The sequence below is a fragment of the Thunnus thynnus genome, chromosome 1, assembly GCF_963924715.1.
Source record: "Thunnus thynnus chromosome 1, fThuThy2.1, whole genome shotgun sequence".
Lineage (NCBI taxonomy): Eukaryota > Metazoa > Chordata > Actinopteri > Scombriformes > Scombridae > Thunnus > Thunnus thynnus.
The window spans coordinates 7,003,234-7,024,451 of record NC_089517.1 but is presented as its reverse complement, the minus strand read 5'-3'; the positions used below and the strand labels follow the sequence as shown (position 1 = coordinate 7,024,451).

Below are 21,218 nucleotides of genomic sequence, written 5' to 3'. Positions count from 1 at the left end.
TATTTCGTTCTGAGCTGCAGAGCTCTATACTATCATTGCTTTTCTTGTGTCTGGAAAAATTTGAGGTACTGGATTAGAGATCTAAAAAAGTCTAAGAACTCCAGTCAAGGCAGGTAATTGGATTGAACCGTCTTCAGATGTTGTACCACCTGAATAGTTGACATGAACCGTTATACAAAAACTGCTCTGTCCATCAGGACATCCACAAATTAACTGATAAGCAAATAAAAAGTCACATGCATGCTGTGGCTAATGTGTGCAGTGAGAGTCTGTCAAGGCTACTGGGTCAATATTTGTTTGGAACTCACACATATACACAACACAAAGACACATTGTGTACCACAAAGTACACCATGACAACTATGTTCCATAACTAAAAACAATTACGGTTCCACCAATCCTTTTTTCTTTCTGCCCTGTGTATGCTGGCATGCCTTTGAGCAGAATTAAACATATAAATCACGCGTTTTGATTTATGCTCCATAGGTCGCATGTTGACATAAGGACCATGACCATCAAATAATCAATAGACCTGTATTAGAACAGAGAGGATTATGGACATTGACTGCACTTCATAATAAAAAGGAAGGTCATTTTAATTTCTGGAAGTGTGTGCACATGTTCAAGTGTGCATGCCTGTAATCCCTTTGTCATTCTTGCTCTCTCTCTCTCTCTCTCTCTCTCTCTCTTTCTCTCTCTCTCTCTCTCTCACTCTCACATACACACACTCACACACACACACACACACACACACATACACACTCTGACCCCGTGGCCCACTAGCCTCCTGTCAGTCAAGCTGTGTGGAGGTTAGCAGTGTGTAATTAAACTAGCCTTCTTATCAGCTCATCACTAGATTCTGGTAATAACCTCCTCTGCTTCCATCTCCCCTTCCTCTGTGGGCTCATAGCAGATCCAGATAAGGAGCATGGCTGCAAAAAAAAAAATAGAGAGACACCGAGAAAGACAGGGACAAAAGAAAGAGAGAGAGAGTGTCCCATCCACCTATGTTATGTGTAAACTCAGTAGGGTGCTCATTATACAAAATGACTTTTATTAAATCTGCTGCTTCCTACTCTTATCACATACATCAGCTATTACAAAGATCTTTTTTTCTCATTTATTTGCACCACATGACCTCTCTGCACCTGACCGGCCCTGTTTTTTATCACAGTGTCCCAGATCCTGTTGAATATTTACCATCTTTGTAGCATTGTACTTCTATGACAACAAACAGTGGGCAACAAAGCGGAACAAAAGGCTGTCATTTTCTTATAAATGCTTGAAAGGAGAATACACACACACATACTCTCTCTCTCTCTCTCTCTCACTCACACACACATAAATGTGCTGTGAAACTCTGGTTCAAGTCCTTGCTAAGCCTATTTTAACTTTCCATGCAGACATCAAAGTGAAGCCAGTATCAGGTGAGGGGAAAACCGGGATGCACGCCTTCAGCACTTTCCTCTGATATTAAAACGACCGCCGCTAATCCATTGCGTGCCTGCAATCCAACACCGCAGCTACTGTAAGGCTTTGGGGTGATGAGACAAGCATTTCTACTGATACATAAACACACACAGTGGGGAAAAAAAAAAAAAATCAAAGTGAAACATGTCCCGAAGCTGCAGCGTCAGGAAAGAAAGGCGAGATAAAGATGTAAACACTCTATCGATGAAAACTGTCAACAACAGTAAAAAAGAGCCTGTAGGGATGTGATTTTTTATTTTATATGCATGACTGTGAATTTATATGCAATAAATTTCTTCAACTGTCCCCTTGCTATTGACCTTTGTGATGACCTGGAAGTAATCAGCCTACCAGTTTCATGGTGAAGTTGTTCTGCTCCCAGCGGCACAGCATCAAACTCATGTTGCTTCTTGCAGCCTCCTTCTTCAGAGACACCTGCCTCACATTGAGGAGGACTGCTGGTTGGCCAGCCGGGCCCAAATATAAGCCATCAGAATCTGATCTAAACCAAACTGGACCCAACAGAGCTGCGGAGCTCAGTCTGAGACCAGAGGAATACAGAAAAATGCAAAAATCCACAGGGTAAATAAATCCAAGGAGCAGGTTGCAGGTTTGACAAATAAACTCTGAATGAGTGCACCATGTAGATCCGGAGGAGATGATGGAGGTGCTGCTTGGTCGAGCCCAAGCAGGTCTCTGTGCGCCTGAGGGGGGGGGGGGGGAGAGCTCAGCGCCTGCAGCTTCTCTCCACCCACTCTGGGACACGGAGGAGGGAAAAATAAATGCAGGAGGCGAAAGGCAAGAGGAGCTCTGCGGCCTCTGCTGCCGCTCTGACAGGGAGCCAAACCAAACGCACTGAGAGAAGGAGGAGGAGGAGGAGGAGGAGGAGGAGGAGGGGTGGATTCCCTGTTCCCCTCTATCCCTCCTCCTCCTCCTCCAAGGACGCCCACGGCAACACATTGTGCTATTGCTCTTCAATGGACCATCGGTCATATGGGGTGGAGAAAGAAAGAGAAAAGGACAGACCTCTTAACCTCATACCACCCCTCCTCCTCCCGGTAGTCGATCCACTCACCCCTCCCCTCCTCTTCCCCATGACAAAAAAAAAGTGAAGAAAAAGGACAAAAAAAAAAAAAAAGATATGATCAGTGCACCCTTGATAACAGTGCAGAGACTACATTATGGGCAGTAGAGAGCTCAGAGGCCAAACCACGCAGAACTCAACACCAACTGTCTATTTTCTATTTATTATTTCTTTAACCAGACCCTCTGCTGTATGTTAAAAAAAGCCAAGTTTTATTTTCCCCGACCAGAGACGGAGCGGTCCGGTCTCTGATCAGCCGTCACCCACAACACACTGCAGCAGCTGCGTGTGTGTATTTATGTGCACGTGTACAGAGGGTACATAACCTAAGCATTTTGTATGTGTGAGTGTGTGTGTAACCGAGTCCACAGCACAGGATGCCCTCCGTTTGAGCGTGTTCCAACCCCCTGTGCACACACACCCCGCCACCGACCACAAATTACAAGCTGAATTTGAATTTTGGGAAAGGCCCAAGATTTACAGAAAGTTCCCACAGTAGGGGGATGCTTGATCACTTCCAGCAGGCCAAACAAAAATGCTTTAAGCTTTGTGAAACAATAATACCGAAGTCGTGTATACAGTATAAAGTAATGACCAATAATATTTTCACAGAAATAAATGTCCATTTTGCTTCTCTATTGCCAAATACTAAAACACAACACAGATGCAACTTATAGCCGGTTCCTGACAGCTTTTACACCCAGTGCCTGGTGGGGCGTTTTATGTTTCAAGTTTGTGTAAAATCTAAAAAACGAACATTTACAGCTGAAATGCACCACAAACTGCAAGTCAAAGTGTTAATCTGTTACTTCTCAGCCTGCAAGCTAAATCAGCATGTGTGTATACTCAAGGATAATGCTAACATGCTGATGTTTAGCATAGGTATGTTCACCATGTTCGCCATCTTAATTAGCATGTTAGCATGCTAATATTTGCTAATTAACACTAAACAAAAAGTACAGCTCAGGCTGTTGGGAATGTTATTAGTTTTGCCGGCATGTGGACATTAGCCGTAGTGTTGAACTGATGGGAGACATGAATGTCTGTACAAAATTTCATGGTAATACATCCAATAGATGACAAGACATTCCACAGAAAGTTAACATATGGTGTTGCAAACAAACAACAAAAGTCACTGGGATTAATCTGCTGGGTACATTGGATATCTGTACCAAATTTCAAGGCAATCCATCTGATAGTTGGAGACACATTTCACAGGAAAAACAATAAATTCAACCTTCTATGTGCTACAAGAGAAGTCATGGGGTCACCAAAGTCAGTAAGCTTCATCCTCTGAAGACCACGAATGTATGTACAGAATTTCATGGTAATACATCCAATAGTTGGCAAGATATTCCACAAAAGTGACTGGGATTAATCTGCTGGGTACACTGGATATCTGTACCAAATTTCAAGGCAATCAATCTAATAGTTGGCAAAACATTTCACAAGACAATCTCCTCTGGGCTACAGGAAAAGTCACGGGGTCACCAAAGTCAGTAAGCTTCATCCTCTGAAGACCATGAATGTATGTACAGAATTTCATGACCATCCACCAAATAGCTTTTAAGATATTTCAGTTTGGATCAAAGTAGTGGACTGACTGACTGACTGACTGACTGACTGAAATTGCTGTCCTTAGAGCCACAGAGCTAGTGTGCACTGCATCCATGAGTGAAAAACTACAGATGGAAACCAAACAATATGATGATATGAATTTTGCAGATTACTATTAGAAACTTTACTTCTTTACACAGCAACTACTACAGCACATGCATGACGTCTTCTATATTGTATTTCATCGAGTTACTGTAACCCACAAAGGAAACCCATCTACTCAGCCTTCCACACCACTGAAACATCAGTCCCCCATTGCTCCTAAAGCAGCATTGATTTAATGACATTCTGGCTCTACAAGCAGATACTATATGTCAGCATTTAGAGCTTGTGTTTAACAGTTTTAGTACAGGCCTTCAACAAGATCATTAAGTGCAGCCGCAGTAAATGGGCTGAGTATGGTTCCTTTCACAGTCCCAGATAAACCTCAATGTGTTTGGGACAAAGGGGGGATAACCCCGCCGTGGAGGGGCCTTTGTTTTGGGGGACCCCCACCTCTGAGCTCTAGAGGCTGGGGAGGAAGGTTGGGGTGTTGATAAGGGGGGGTGGGATGGCCCTGCTGCCTGGCTGTTGTGTTCTGGGTGAGAGTAAAGAGGGGGGTGAGGGACATATGGACATGCTGGGGGTAGAGAGACACGCACAAAAGCAATTGGACAGGGTCCACTGTGGAGGTAATGGTAGACTGACTACTTTATTTGTCTTTTTATTGACTTCCCCTCTTTTATATCACATATTTACCTTCATATAATGTGGTATGGAATGATGTTGATGTCAAAGGTTGGTGCATACACAGAATGACATGCTTGTGTTAATCTAATTTAAGCTATAGCAAAGAAAACAGAACATCTACTGTCACATTTGTGAAGTTAGACAGTTTCGATAGAGTCATCTGGACATATGGAGAGCATCTCTAACCACAGTGCATATGCCATTTTCACCACACTCCATCATGCCAATGGATGTAACACTGATGTTGTTAATAATAACCACAGAGGATTTGACATCAGAAATGTTATTAAAGTTTTTTCATAAGCCACTGTGTTGGCTGTGGACATCAGTTACGCAGCTTTTTGGTGAGTCCCTGGACTGAAAGCAGCTAAGTGCAGAGAAAAAACACACACGTCACATTCTACTTCTTGAATTCATTACTTAAAAGAAATCACACAACTTTCATCAAAAGGTACAAGGAAAGCATGAGAAAATTAATCTATGAATTTCTGTTATCCACACTCAACATAATAATGAGAGAGACATAATGTTAGTCAATCTAATCAATCTATTGGTCTATTTTGATAACTGATTAATCATTTTGAGTCATTCTTAAAGAAAAAATACTAAAATTCTCTTGTTCCAGTTTCTTAAATGTGAATATTTTCTGGTTTCTTTAGTGTTCTTGATAGTAAACTGAATATCTTTGGGTTATAGACTGCTGGTCGGGACAAAATAAGACATTTTTCGTTGCATCTTGGGAAACGGTGTTCGCAATTTTTCACCATTTCCGATTAATCGAGAAAATAATCGACAGATGAATCTATAATGAAACAATCGCCAAAACTGACATTAAAGTTATTTAGTATTAAACTTTATAACTGATTACAACACTTTGAATACAGAATGCCTTCTGGGCCTGGTTACCATGGTTACCAGCTTTGACCACTTCACCCACGAAACAACATCTGAATGCACAGCGGTGAGCTCTGTCACGTTTCCCCACTAACCGCAGTGGAAAGGTTTTCATCAGCGGTAATGATGTTAATGCTTAGAGCACATGGCCGATATGTGATTTTTAATTATATTTATGTGTTTGTCTCGTATGCAATGCACCGATGTGTGTGTGTGTGTGTGTGATGCCGCGTCAGAGATGGAGAGACTTTCTATGTTTAAAATCACTGTGTGGCTTTGTGAATGGCAGATTTACAGCCCTATTGTGGGATTCAACACTTATCAGGGAAGCTTAGACACTCCCTGTGTCAACAGAGTGAGCGGAGACATGCGGAACACACACACACACACACACACACACACACATGCACACACACACACTTAGTGTCATTGTGGTGCCATCCAGGTTGAAATCTGGAGAATAAAACTGCTTGAAAAAACTCCCTGAAGCTGCAGAAGAACAGAGCTGAACGGAGAGATGTGAAATTCCACTCTGTCATATTTTCTCATCGACTCAGCGCTGACAGAAAGCCAAGAAATATTTCATACGGTAGCTGTATTTATGTCTGTTTACTCTAAACAGTCACATCGATCTCAGAGCAGAGCTGAGAATCAACTAAACCTCTGCAGCTGGAAACACAGTATGAACCATTAAATATATGGTGCTATATTATGGAATTATATGGTGATCTGCAGTCCATGGAAGTTATAAAAACCTATACAGAGAAAGTAGTTAAATGGATGATGTACTGTGGGGTGTAAGAGCCCCAGTAGAGTCAATTCATTCAATGGACGACCTTAATACAATCAGGATATGATCAAGTTCAAATGATTAATGTTATGGCAAACTATTTAACCAAACTGACTTCAACTGAAAGTTTTTTTCAACCTGTTTTGGGGTTTTAACCATCATTATTAGATATGACATCATTTTACTCACCAATGTAATTGCTGACATCTGGGGATGCTGCAACATTGCTTACAGGGCAGGAGTAGTTTAACAACACAAAGGTTGTAAACAAAGCCCTGGTTGAACCTAATTATCTACTGTAATCCAAATTATTTAAAGATGGAAAATGAAGGAGTGCAAACCTGGTGTCCATTACAACTGTCTACAGCGTTGGAAAACTGTGTGCATGCAAAACTATGATTCATAGCAGATTTTCTTCCACTTCTAAATAAAAGATTTAGGTAAAAACCTGCAGCTTGTTTACAACATGTCAAATTATCTGACCACCACCACCACCACCGCTGCTGCTGCTGCTGCTGCTGCTCGCCCATTCTAGAAATGTCGCCATGACCCCAGATCTCAGTGATGAAGACGTTTACAAGTAGCGGCCAAACCAACAAAATTATGACCTAGATTAACAAAAAAAAAAGCTCCAGCTCCTGACACCTGATGCACATTTTCCTGTTGCGTTTTTCATCCTTACGAGATTTCCTAAACCGAAGCACTGCCAATCGCAATAGAGCGGAGCAGAGATACAGTTCTGGCTTTAACGTTCTCTCAGGAAACACACAAACTCTGTGTCCTGTAGGCTCAGGATCTGAACACTTTTGTGCTGTGTAACATGAGAGCAGAGCAACCGTTATTTTTGGAGCAGTTGTTTTTAAAAGTATCAATTACCCTTAGATTTTTGACATGAAATTAGCCAGATTGTTCTACAGCTTCAACTTAAGATGTGATCAGAAGCTAAGTACTTCTGGATCCTGCTGCGTCTCAGGCAGTTTGTACTGTACATGTAATCTGCTGTGCATCAGTCTGTATCTCTGATCTTAATAAATTCCCTTTTACTGTAACTATATTTACATCTTTCTCATTTTGATTTATTGCATCAAAATCCCGAAGACCTGGATGACCAACTGACGTCACTGGTTCTCCGCTGGCTCCGCAGAGGTTGTCCGACCAGCCTCTCTACCCTTGGTGACCCTGGGCACGGGCCTCTGGGGAGGGTGACTTCAGCCCCCGTTGACCTCTACCTCCTGGCCTCTCCTCCTTTTTCCACACTGCCTCCTGTTTCCAGACAGAGATGGAACTGATTGTGTTAGTCTAACCGCCTCTCTGCAGCGTCGATTCCCCCGTGGGGAGCCGCTCACAATGACCTGTTTGTCTGCGACCAACAGGCTCCCTGTGACAACTAATGCAAGGAAAGCAGAGAAGGAGAGAAACCGAAGGGAGGAGGGCACCTTGGGGGGAGATCAATGTAAGGACGTTGACTCAGGAGAAGCAGATGCTTGGCCTTAATTAATATGGTTATGTCCTCAGCCATGACTTCACACAGGAAGGCGAGGGGACAACTGCACAGGAAGTGGAATCTGATCGAGACACATTAGGCAGAGATGAGGTCATTACGACCGGAGCCAACTGCCATATGATCATCTATACTCTTAAAAAAAGTGGGCAGGCAAATATTAGCAAATGTTCACCTTTCGGTTTCTTATATTTCAACTGAAGATAAAGAAGAAAATAATCAAAAAAATTTGAGTTGAGTGTATTTATTTTTTTAATCTTTAAATTCAAAGGGTCATTCATATCACTACTTGGCAGTTCCCTGACCTTCACTTCACATATTGAGCTTTCTGACTCAAAGAAATGTTAAGTAAACAAAAAAAAATCATAGTTCTTAGTAAAAGCAAAGACAATCTCGCTCAACAGTTGACAGATAAGAGTGTCTTGGGAACATCTGATAGCTGCAGAAGCCCCATTCAGTTGGAAATTTACTCCCACACCAAGAAAAAAATGACAACCGTTGTTCACATATCATGAAATCATCCTTGAACAAACTACAACACGACCCAAAACTCTCCCTGAAGTAAATCTGAGTCTAGAAACCACAAATTTCCCACCATTTACAAATGATCCAACAGGAAACACTACACCAGCCTGTGTCTTTTGAGGTTTTTTCATGCTGAAAAAGCTGTTCAGGTAGCTGCTGGGGGGGAGAAGTCGCCTCTTCATCCTGAGATAAAGGCCACAGACTTCAAGCCGGCTCCTATCTCATCATCTGACTACGCCTGTTTGTGAAGCCTCTTCTGGTATCCAATCCATCGGGCCGTTTCACTCCAGCCCGATGAATCTGCGGGACAACCGTCACCTCCTTCAAGAACACAGAGGCGTGTTGTCGCTCTTATCAACAGCAGCGTGGGCTTCCTCCTGCCTAACACTGATAGTAAAACATGTGTGGTCACTGTTGGGTGAAAACCTTCTTATCTCCAAAGTGTCACCTTTTCAGGAACTATGGAAAACAGCCTTAATTTCAGCTCGACAAAAACAGATCTTTTGATGATTTCTGATTTGGAAATGAGGTATTCACATGACAAAAGTGAAAGATATAAGCCGAATCCACAAGGATCACTCACGAGACCTAACAAGACATGTCCCTTGTTCCTGTGCTCTTTGTCTGCAGTCTGTAAAAACCTCCGTTATTCCTTTGAACAATGAACTCTTCAACAATGAATTACTAAAACATCCATTAAATCTGGCTTTAACTTGCAGCACCTCCTGAGGAGACATATGTATATGTGTGGCCCTTTGTCATGGTAATGGCAAAAAACAACAGTATAGTCACTCAGACCCCCCCCCCACCCAATCTGTCCTCCTCTGGGAGGAGAGACATTAGCAATCCAATGCAGCACGACGGCGCTCCGCCTTTCACTCTCACCTGCTGGGTCAGGTCTTCAGGAGACTCAAGCTGGACGTAAAGCCATAAAAAACAGACATTATTGCCTTTCACAGGATGCTGGGGAGGAGGGGAGAGGCTCAGGAGATGAGAAAGATCTCCTCTGGGGTCAAGTGAAATGAATTTTTAAAAGGCTGATGCTGATACAGACATTTGCAGACTGAAGTTTTTGATATTAAATATGTTGCACCATTATTCAACACTGAAAGCTCAAACTATTTAGTGTTTTTGCGTCTCTAGAAGTGAGTGTCGGGTTTGAAAAGTCTCCAAAACAGCATTGTGGACATCATGAGACAGTAGAACCATCTACTGTTAGCAGGGATGCCACTAAAGATTATCGTCATCATCAATTTATCTCTCAATTACCTCCGTTCAGGAAACTGTTCGGTCTATAAAATGTCAAGTGGCCAAAAATGCCTCTCATGAGCTCCCAGAGCCGAAGCTCTTCAGTTTGCTTTTGTCCAACCAGCAGCCCAACACCCAGAGACAAGCTGTTCAATTTACACCAAAATAATAGAAATGAAAAGCAGCAAATCCTCACACTGCAGGAGCTGGAACCAGCGTATGTTTAGAGACATTGTTGTCAACTAATTGCTTCATTACGCCGGCGGTTTTGTATGTTTCAGCCCATTTCACAACAAATCAATTATACTTCACTACTTAACATGTTGATGTGTTTAACAAGTTTGCATGTTCTTTTACATACTGTTCCAGCAATCACTGCTTTCCTTACATTTCCATATGATATGAAAATCTCTCGGCAGACTCTTGACACTTGTTTGACTTTGTAATCAATCGCAGCGAACATCAAGTCTGCATTGTTTTTTGTCAGTGTAGCATGTACTTTATAGTTATGAGGTAATGCTGTGCAGACTTTTCAAATCAATCTGCAGTTAATAATGTAACACTATTAAAATGAATGCAGAGTTAATGTTCACTGTCATGGATTATACAGCTCGAGAGTATAGTTGATTTTCATATTGTACAGAAATTAATTTCTTGGAACTGTAGGAGAAATACATAAAAAAAAGAAGAAAAAACAGCAAAGATAATTTGTAGTTAAAGCCTACAAACATACTGGTGAAGCAATTATATCTGATCAATATTAGAGGGAAACATGTTCTATTAAACTTAGAATTCAAAGTCACACAAACATGTTTTAAAAAATGATATAAATTAATAACCAGCCAACAAAAGAAAACGTCTTTCCCTGTTTTCTTTCCTTGTTTTCACCAAACTAATATCAGAGTCTAATCTCTTTCCTCGATCAAGCAATAGTTTGCCATTAAGGGTCATCTCATTAACTTTTGAATCCACAATATTTAATTAGTTCACCGGGTATGTAGGTTCATGGTCAAACCTATTCCCTGAATGAAATTAAACCCAATTTAAATAATTCAAATTAGGGAAACCGTAATCTCAGGCAATTACACATCTTCAGGAAGATGAATTAATGGATCTCTGTGTCACTGATGCGTCAAAAACACAGCGGTAATATAACAGCAGTGATTTAATATCTCAGCTAACTCTCTCCTGGCTGAGGGGACTGTCTAAATCCTGGTTTATTTACTAAGAGATCAGCTCGGTAAATATAAACCGTGGCGGCCGGTGACCCTCTTCGGCAGTCCCTCTATGTTTTTATGAGACTGTGATTCAGCTTCCAGGCCCGAGATGAGCCTTCATAATGATCCTCATAAAGCCCGTCTTTACACAGAGCCTGACTTAAGCCTTTATCTGGAGAGATACTTATTAAGATAGGAGCTCCTTATCTCACCGGCACACAGACAAATCTTTCTCTGTGGCTGTGTGTGAGTGTGTGTGTGTGAGTGAGCATGTGACTGTGTGTGTGTGTGTGTGTGTGTGTGTGTGTGTGTGTGCGTTCTACATGACTTATAAAGGGTAATGCAGGCTCTGTGTAGTATCAGAATTTATTTTTCAGGGTCTCCTGCTTGGTTTGAATGTTTTCAAAGCTGCAGCTGAGAATTAATGAGCTGGCAACAATTTAGATTATAAAAAAAAATTAGAGTTTTATAGAAAAAGGGAGAAAAAATAGGGATTGAGAAAAAGAAGATGGCTGAAGATAAAACTGAGGCATTAATTATGAATAGAGAAGCAGAAGATCTTGAATGACTTGCACACACACACAAACACACACACACTAACATTGTGTTTGTGAATGGAAAAGGATGCAGAGCAAAACATCAACCACTAGAGGGCAGCAGAGTATCTGTGCAGGGCTTTACTCGCAGCGCCGTATGGTTTTGAGGTTAAAGGTCGAGATAGCTTGTCATTTCATATGATTTCACACACAAGAAGGAACAACAACAACAACAACACACAAACACACACACACAAACCAAAACAACAACAATTTCAAATACCATTCACACATTTCCAGACTATCACCTTCACATCAGTTTCTGCAGATTGTGCCAGGTTTCACACACACACACAAACACACACACACACACACACACACACACACACACACACACACACACACACACACACACAGAGTACACTGTGCTGTTCTCTTCTCTGCTGTGTGTGTCAACGCTGTCTGGATGTTTCTGTCTGCCTCCTCCTCCTCTCCCCTCCTGCTGTCCTCGTTGCATTATGGATTAACTCTTTGTTACAGGTGTACACAACATGTTTGTGTGTTTAGTGCCAACTGGGCCATCCAGCCGGGTGTTTGCGAGCAGCACGAGCCTCGGCTACACTTTGCCAGAACTCCACTAATCCCTCAGATAACTGCTGACATGTTCTGTTAGTTGTTATCTGTGTTCAATGAGTTTTGTTGTTCAGTGTTTTCGTGCTTTTATTTTACTGCAAATATGCACTGTTTTGCTACCCTGTATTATATTCCCTTACTCTTCTTCCTTAAGCAGTGTTGTTTTAATTTTGGTAAATAAATGTCCAATAAAAATAAATTCGGACTGTGACAGAGATAGTAAGAGCAAGAGGCCAAGTTTTCCCACTCGAGTAATGATTCGAATCTCAACCCACTCACATGACTGTACCGGATCGAGGTCTATTTATTGCTGCTGTGGGTGCTAAAATTGATCTCTCTGTTTCATCTATGATGGAATTTTCTAGCAGTGTGATTGTTGAAAGTTGGTGCAAAAAAATGGCAGCTCCGGAGAGAAGCCCCGACTCTCTGAACAATGAAAAATGACATATTGGATTGTTGAAACGTTTTATGCTATCAAACTCTACTGTAGGTGCTGGAAAAATCTGGATGGGACGTCACTTCATCTATATTTGATCAGAAGGAATTTTTTTTTTTTTCTTGCTGAGAAAGGTTAATAACCCCAAACAATGTTTAGAAATTGGGATGCAATATCCAATACCCAATCATCTTTTTCATTTTTTTTTTTATAATGTCTTTACATCTTTCATTATCTGTGTTTATTCATCTATGTTCTTCTTTTCTCAAGCACATTGGATCTACATGTAAGAAATATGCTTATAAATAAAGTTGTATTATTATTATTTCATTGTCAACAGTGGAATTAACCTGTTTTACTTTCACTGTAATGCTTTGTGTGGCTGATCTGCAATAAATGAAGCAGATGAGCACAAATACCTGCAGCTCAGATATAGAAAACTTGTCATTTTTGTTTACTGATTTTGGGAATGTCATCATAAATCTTTGTGAGAGGTTCTCGGCAACCACTTCAAGTGTAAATTTGATTTCTCCCTTTTTTGTTAACAAAAAAAAAAAGGAAATCTGCTCCCTTTAGTCATCACAAAAGTCTTGCACAGCAAATTAGATGTTGTGAGCAGTAGTTTACTATCTGTTTGAAAATGACTCGCAATTGTCACTTCATAAATCAAACCTGATCCTGACAACATATTTTTTCTTAGCAATCGTGCCGTACTGTAGTTTAACAAATGAGTGCATACACTCACTCATAACTCACGGCAACAATAAACAGCAGCTGTGAGGTGATTCTCTCGTCTAAACATTCAGGAAGCGCCCACACAGTCGAGTTGATGGATTTCAATACTGCGATATTCACATAAACGCCGCCGGTCAGGAAGGTCAAGGGTTAACCCGGCCGAGAGTGAAGAGGCTGCTTCATCAGCACCACGGGGATGGAGAGAGGGAGAGAAAGAAGGATGACGAGAGGAGAGAGAGAGAAGGAGAGAGAGAGAGAGAGAGAAAGTCATAGAAAGTAGGTCAGTGAGAAAACGTGATTAGCCATCAGACAAACGACACCAGCAGCGGACGCGTGCCCAGTCAGACCAGCGCTGGGCTCCCCTATCTCCTCCTCACGCGATCACCATCGCGCCGGATTCAGATTTGTCTCCTAAACAACAACAGTGTGCTTGACGCCTCAATGTCTCTGAGTAACGCTTACAGTAAAGACAGGTTGCCAAGCATGCACTTGCTGGCTCACTAATACACACACACACACACACGCACACGCACACACACACAGACACCTCCTTCCCCTCGCTGCCTTACAAGGCTTTGGAGCGATCCCTCTTGCCGTTGCAGCCGTTTGCATGGGGTTGCTAAGTGCAGCCAATATTTCACAAACACAGCAAAACAGTCATCCTGATATCCTGCTACTCTGCCGTCCTGGACGGCGGAGACACACAGCCTGCTCCGTCTCCTTCCAGGAACACGCTGGATTTTGGCTGCAGGTTTCCCACAGACAGCATGGTGATACTGATATTCTGCATATTGAATTACAAAAAATAATCAGCTTTCAAGGAGCCACCAGGGCTGAGAGAAAAAGAACTAAGGGGTTAAAACACACATAAACACAACATGAAGTGACTAATGACAACACTGATACTGTTGTGAAAGTTGAAATTCTTTACATTTTTATGCAGAGAGATTCAGCCTTATTGACTTTTCTTCGTAATTTCATTCTTGTTGTTGGACAGGAAAACAGCGTTTAGACCGTAATGAATGAAAAGTGAAGTCATCACTAATGATTTAGTGACAGAGGATGCCTTATCCAGCAGCTCTCTGGCTGAACTAGACCACATATTGTACCTCACACAGCTGCACAGCTTGTTTGAGTGGGTAACAGCCTACATTCATTGGAAAGTGGTTGTACTGAGTGATAAGTCGTAGTAAACAGAACTTAGGTGGACAGTAATCTAACATAGTCCTCAATGATCTAACGCTAAGAACGGCAGCAAAGATTAGAGTGGATTTATGTGAGTATAGTGTTACATCCTGACCTGAGTGTTTCTCCTGGCCTCTAACCCTGGCGTGGGGCTTCTCTGGGGTCCTGAGCCCGCCTGTTGGCCCAGCGAGGGGATGTGGGTCTTGAGCGGTGTCGGGGACAGAGCCAGAGCTGATGGTCTGCTGGGATTCTGGGGGATTGGCAGGGCACTGTGCACCGGTTTGGGTTTGGGGAGTCCCGACTTCATCTTTGAACCCACCAGGATGGCTGGCATCTTCTCCCTGGCCGGCTGATGACTGCACGCTCCCCTCCCTCTCGCACCGAGATGGAAATCCCGCTACCGGTCCTCTTTGATCACACACACATATATGATCCAGCTACTTCTGTGAATGAGGAGGTGTTACCAGATTTAAAGAATCGCACGTGCAGTTTGCATGTACAGCACCTGAGCTGCCACTCGTGTTGAAGTAATGTGTGTAATCTGTGGGTGTCTGGGTCTTGGCTGCTCCTGCTGGATCTCAGCAGGGGGGGGAGGCTGAGCTGAGCTCCCCAACATGCAGCGGAGGGGTTTAAAACCCACCGATCCCACCTGTTTCCTGGAACCAAGTAGTTTCAGCTCCTTATTTCATGTAGAGAATATCAAATCCTCTTCTGAGTGTGAGTGAAAAGAGATGTGTGTCCAGATGGAAATGCAAAAAAAAAAAAAACCCCACGCTGCAAAGTCAACCACGTCAAGGAAGGAAAATCAAAAATCCCACTTCACACCAGGAGGAATCCCCCAGTTGCCTGGTGGCAGAGCGAATGTCCCCTTGCATTTCTTTCCAGCACAGAGCGAGTGTCAGCGTTTGGCCACAGGATCACTTGAAGCAGAGCGGTCGGTCTTGCACAGAGTCCTGTTAATTACACCATCGCTACAGTCAGGATGACAGGAGGAAAGACTCCGTCGAGGAGAGGAGACAAGCGAACAGGCGAGTCCGTGAGAGATGGAGAGAGAGAAAAAAAAAATAAAAAGGCAGAGGCGAACACTCGCTTCAGTGACTGCTCAGCCTGTGACTACACAGCCTGAGACACACTGCACTCTGCTGCCTCTCTCCCTCTCTCTCTCTCTCCCTCTCTCTCTCTCTCTCTGGTAAGTCGCGGTTAGCAGCAGGTGTGGCTTAGATCAGGACTGACATATGTGGAGAACAGCTCAACACATCTACTCAGTATGCTCCTCCAGCCTGCTTCTTTCTTCCACTGTGGTCTTATTTTCCTTTTCCTTACAAAATGTTCATCTAATAAGCTATTTTAATCTGATCGTTATGAGTTTAAAAATGTTACTCAGGTTTGCCAGCTCAGTGTGAGGCATCACTCCTCTAGAATCCACATGGGTCACATTGTACAATGTAATTTGCAATGCAAGAAAAATAGAACTGGAAGGAGTAACGACAATAAATTATACCAAGTTTAACATCTAACCCTGATAAAACACAGTCTACTGACATGGATCTCAGCTGTCACCAGCAGCTGATGTCACCTCCTAAGGGAGTAAACTACCATCGAATTTCATTGTAGCTGCTGTAATTAAAGGGGCGTTATACATTATCTAAACATAAACAGTAAATGCAAGATTTATAATATGTGACAAATGAGATAAGCACAGTACAATAACATTTATACAAGATTTGTCAGGGAGGATTTTTCTGTGTAAGGGTATCTTGTGCAGTGCAGTTTCTCTATGTGAATGCTTAGTTCTGAATGAATATCTTTTTGTGACTAAGTGACAACAGTTTTTGAAATTGGTCCAGTACTGAGTATTGAGTGCTGCAGCTGGCAGCCGCGGAACAGGCTGCAATGTAATCCAACAGGGCAATTGCGCCCCGTCAATGTACGTTCACTAAAAGTGCTTTTTTTTGCCACTGATAGGTTCAGATTGTTATTTCAAGTGTCTGACAACATAATGGAAAGGATCGTATAGAGAAATAAAACTTTTTTCTTTACCTTTTCTTTTTGTTATTGTATTTAATAACTCGCTCGAGGAGAAGTCTCGTTCTGAAATCTCGCTAAAGTTGAGTTGTTGTTGAAATCAGCTAAATATTCAGCCAGATTGTAAATCTATGAGAGATAACACTAAGCTGCACTTTCTGTTCTCCCGGCACTCCTCTCTCCAACTCTGTCATGGCTGAATATTTAGCTGATTTCGATAACAACACAACTTTATCAAGATTTCAGAATAAGACTTCTCCCTGAGCGAGACTTGGTTAGACACAATAACAAACAGACCACATCTCTTCTCTGTATGGTCCTTTTCATAATGATGTCAGACACTTATAATAACAATCTGAATCAGTGGCAAAAACAAGCACTTTTAGTGGATGTGCATTGACGGGGCGCAATTGCCACGTTGGAATACGTTGCAGCCCGTTTTTCTCTCTCAATATTGGACCAATTCCAAAATTTTTTGTCCCCATTAGACACTTAGACACAAAAAGATGGGAAAATAGGGTCACGAACAATGTTAAGGGGTCAGTAAACTCCATCAGAAGAGCTTGTCAGATCGTTAAACAGCATCTGACACCCCTACACCTTTCCAACATTGGAACTGGTGCAGCTGCATCCGACAACTTTGGTAACTTTCCGAAACCAGCTATCCGGCTTTCATGCCCACTCCACACAGACACTGGCCAGATGTGTGGAGGTGAGAAAGAACTTCTCTCTCAAGCTCTCTTTTCTGCTTTATTGAATGCCTTCAAAGAAAGATTGTCCAAGAGTGTGCGCTGCGTCACATTTGAACAATTCTCGCCCCTCTCTGTGACCGCAAGGTGCGGCCGTTCAGTACAGCTATTTTTACCTTTTGATACAGCCGGGCGACATGTCGTACCAATGTTTCAAACATACTCCAGCCGTTAAGCCTCATCAGCTATAATAGCCACATATAAAACACTATAGAACCTAAAGATACAAGTGTCATTGCTATCATAATACTAAAAACACACACAGAAGGCTTCAAATACCAAGAGTTACATCTGTTAGCGATCAAAGTAAAGGCTGGGTTGAACTGCACTTATTAAACTTCGCTGACCAACTGATGGACAAACGTCTTATTGGTCCATCAGTTGTTTTTGTTGCGCTTCAAGCGCTGCTGCTTCACTGTCAGTGACTGTAACAGATACTGACACTGGAAATGTTGTATTAATAGACTCTCTTCTCTGCATTCTCTCTCTCCTCTGACGCTATTAGCTCTCCCCTTTTTAAATATGAGGATAGCCAATTAGTGGACTAGTGTCAGATCAGCCTGACTCCCAACAGGCTCGGTGAAGGCTGCCGAGGCGTTGAACCAAAGAATAAAGATACGGTAGAATCTGGAAGAGAAGGTTTTACATTTTCTTCTCTTGTTGTCCATCTTCAGTTCATTTAAGAATGTACATATCTTACACTGTTGTCAATATGACTTGTAAACATCTTTCTCCCAAGATCAATATAAATTTAAATCCTTGGGACACGTTTACACACTGTTTTCTTGAATTAGTTAATTCAAAGTGACAGCTGTAAACCTTATTATAGTGAGACAAAAGTTAGAGTCTGAAACGTCTTCCAACAGAACCCAAAATAATCATATAAATATGAGAATACCCTTCAGCCCATCATGTTTGGAAAGCCAAGTATAACAAAATAAATGTACGTATCAAATGTAATGGAAATCCACCAATAGTTGTCAAGATATTTCACTCAAAAATCAAAAATGTCAACCTCCTGGTGGCGCTACAGGAAAAGTCAGAAGATCACAAACATCAGAAGGACACATCTTCTAGAAACCATGAACTGTGCCAAACTTTGTCCCAGATAGATTAGGATGCAAAATTTCATGACAATCCATTCAGTAACTGTTGAGATATTTCAGCCTGGACTAAAGTGGTGGACCAGCCAACACACAGACGTCGCCATCCCTTGAGTCACATCACTAATATGGCTAAAACTCTCCATCTTAACAAGTCATTTACTCTGAAACCCTTGTTTCCATGAGAGAGAGAGAGAAACCATCTTTAACACAGCAGCTGTTTACCACAATCCAAACCAAACAAATTACTGGCAATTATAAGCATTAGAGACACGAGAAAGGGTGAATCACACACACACACACACACGTCACATAGACATGATTTAATCTTGAAGAGGATGTGCTTAGTATGATAATCTTAATCCTGTTACATTAATCCTAAATTATGTAAATGCTGATTTCTGATTGTGTGTGTGTGTGTGTGTGTGTGTGTAAGGACATATGATGTTGAGGGTCGAAAATTCTCAAACAGTTTATGTGATTATAGATTTCTAGGTCCAGATTTTTGCCCGTGCAAGGCAGGAATCTTCACAACAGCTCAGCATTCACAGTGTTAAACGCTGTAGATCACGCTATGCAACTGCAACTTTTTTTTTTTCCCTGAAACTATAATTGATTTCATTTACATTTCTAAATATTCATCTTATGATAATCACTAACTGTAGGTCAAACATTTCCCACCTTGTCATAACCTTCTGATCACGCTGCAGCTGCTGATGAGTGAAAAAAGCCCCAGACAGCCTCGCTGATTGAAAACACACCCATATCCTGTCACAGCAGAAATCTCCGACAGAAACATAAAGAAAAATACATTAACTCCAGCCCGCTAGCCTCAGCTGTCATTCTGTGAGAAAAAAAAAACAAAAAAAACATGCACAGCATAACATAATAAAAGGGAAACTTCTATTATTCTTCCTGCTATCCTCTGTAACGGTCCCAGACCCTCGCAGATCACAACAGAGCACTTCACAGAGCAGGAAAAATAAAACAGTAATATGTGATTTATGTAGCAACCTTTGAAGATACCTGATGACAGTCCAGCGCAGTCTAATAATAGAGCCGGTTTGGCTGTAAATGGGCGGTATTGACAGTAATAACTAGGACACCCACTGCCTGCTCTGCTGTATGTTTATACTGTATTTCTGCTTAGAATAATAAACATTCGTGTGGGGTTGTTGCTGGTGGGTGTTTGCTGTGAGCTCTTGTAGCTATGGAGAGAGATTAGTGTCAACACAGATTATATATGAACTGCACTTATTATGAAGTACTGAATTATCAACATCAGGGGAGTATATAGTGCTACTAGGAGTTTACACGGCGGTCAGCTTTGGATCATTACTCAGCACTTTTAAAAACCCTGAAAACTTACTTTCTGATTCAGCTTCTTAACGCTGAGTGACGGGATTCTCCGTTTTACATGAGAGATTTCAACGTTTGTGTTTTTGTCTGGGGTGGGCCTCTGCTGGGGAATGTCACTTGTGTTGACCAATCAGAATCTAGCAACATTTGAATCAAAATCTGATGGGAATTTAGGGAGGAGGAAGAGGAGGAGGAGGAGGAGGAGGAGGAAAGGGCTGTTTCATTAAGTTGCCAAGACACTGTCAACCAAAACAAACAGATCAAAGCACACCCACACAGTCCTGATGAAGCAGATTAGCAGAACTTTTAAGGATTAAAATCTTAATAAACAAACAAACTTTTCACTTCAAATCCAGTCGTGAATATTTTAAGTTATAGAAAAAAATGTTTAGTGCTAGTTTTCAGTTTATGATCCAGGACGTTTTTCACTAAACCTCCCATTAATTTCATCCAATCTTCATTTGGACAAGCCCAAGTTATGCATTTTTTTTTAATATGCCATACTGTTTTCCTCATTGTGGTGTGGTCTATATGATCAGCTGCCAAATGGACAATGTATCAAACTAATGGAAGTCCAGGAACAATCATTTGCGACATCATTCTCATGAATAGTTAATTAAATCTTCGGTTTCGCTTCTCTGCTTCCGCCCAGAGAGTCTAATCTGAACTGAGAAACTAAAATTGATTCAGAGAGGTATTCATTCAATAATTAAAGGTAGAGAATCAATAATAATTCTGCTTCAAAGGCCTCGATTTATTATTTGTAAAATTCTATTTCTCAACTTCAATTGTTCATGATGAGCATGAAATTTAAATGTATGTATTCAAACACAGTCTGCTGACAGTGATCCGTTACCGCAGTCTTCATCCGAACGGCTCTACCCGTATAGTTTAATATTTATGCATTGCAAATTAAACGAGACTGCACACACACGCACACACACACACACACACACACACACACTCCCTTCCTTTCCTGATTGTTTTCATTAGCAGAGTTAGCAGAGCAGAACGAGTGGGCTCTCACCGACAACCGCATCACCAACTGGAGCAACGGCCTGACATTTCCACCATGACAACAGGATCTACAACTTGACCTACACACACACACTCGCACACACACACACACACACACACACACACACACACACACACACACACACACACAAAGTTATTTACGGTAATGAACAGTGGCAGTGCTGGGCCGAAGCGCGAGTCCACGGAGCCCAGCAGTGCTTTGGCGTGCCTCAAGTGACACTGAGTAACAACACAAACAGCACACAGACTGAACACACACAAATAAACAACAACAACGACAACACACCATCTACATATTCAGCGAGTATCAGCCCGAGAGAACGAGCCGAGCCGAGCCGGACCGG

The 21,218-nt window shown here is 41.9% G+C and overlaps 1 protein-coding gene across 2 annotated transcripts in view; it reads right to left on the bottom strand.

The window, feature by feature from the left end:
• The window catches only part of nav2a (neuron navigator 2a), a 121,550-nt gene extending 105,830 nt beyond the window's left edge, over positions 1–15,720 (bottom strand). For both annotated transcript variants that reach the window (XM_067570785.1, XM_067570862.1), the window contains exon 1: positions 14,716–15,720. In XM_067570785.1, coding sequence (XP_067426886.1) covers positions 14,716–14,934 — 219 coding nt within the window. In that variant the 5' untranslated portion in view covers positions 14,935–15,720. The remainder of the gene's footprint in view (positions 1–14,715) is intronic.
• Between the last annotated feature and the right edge of the window lie 5,498 nt (positions 15,721–21,218).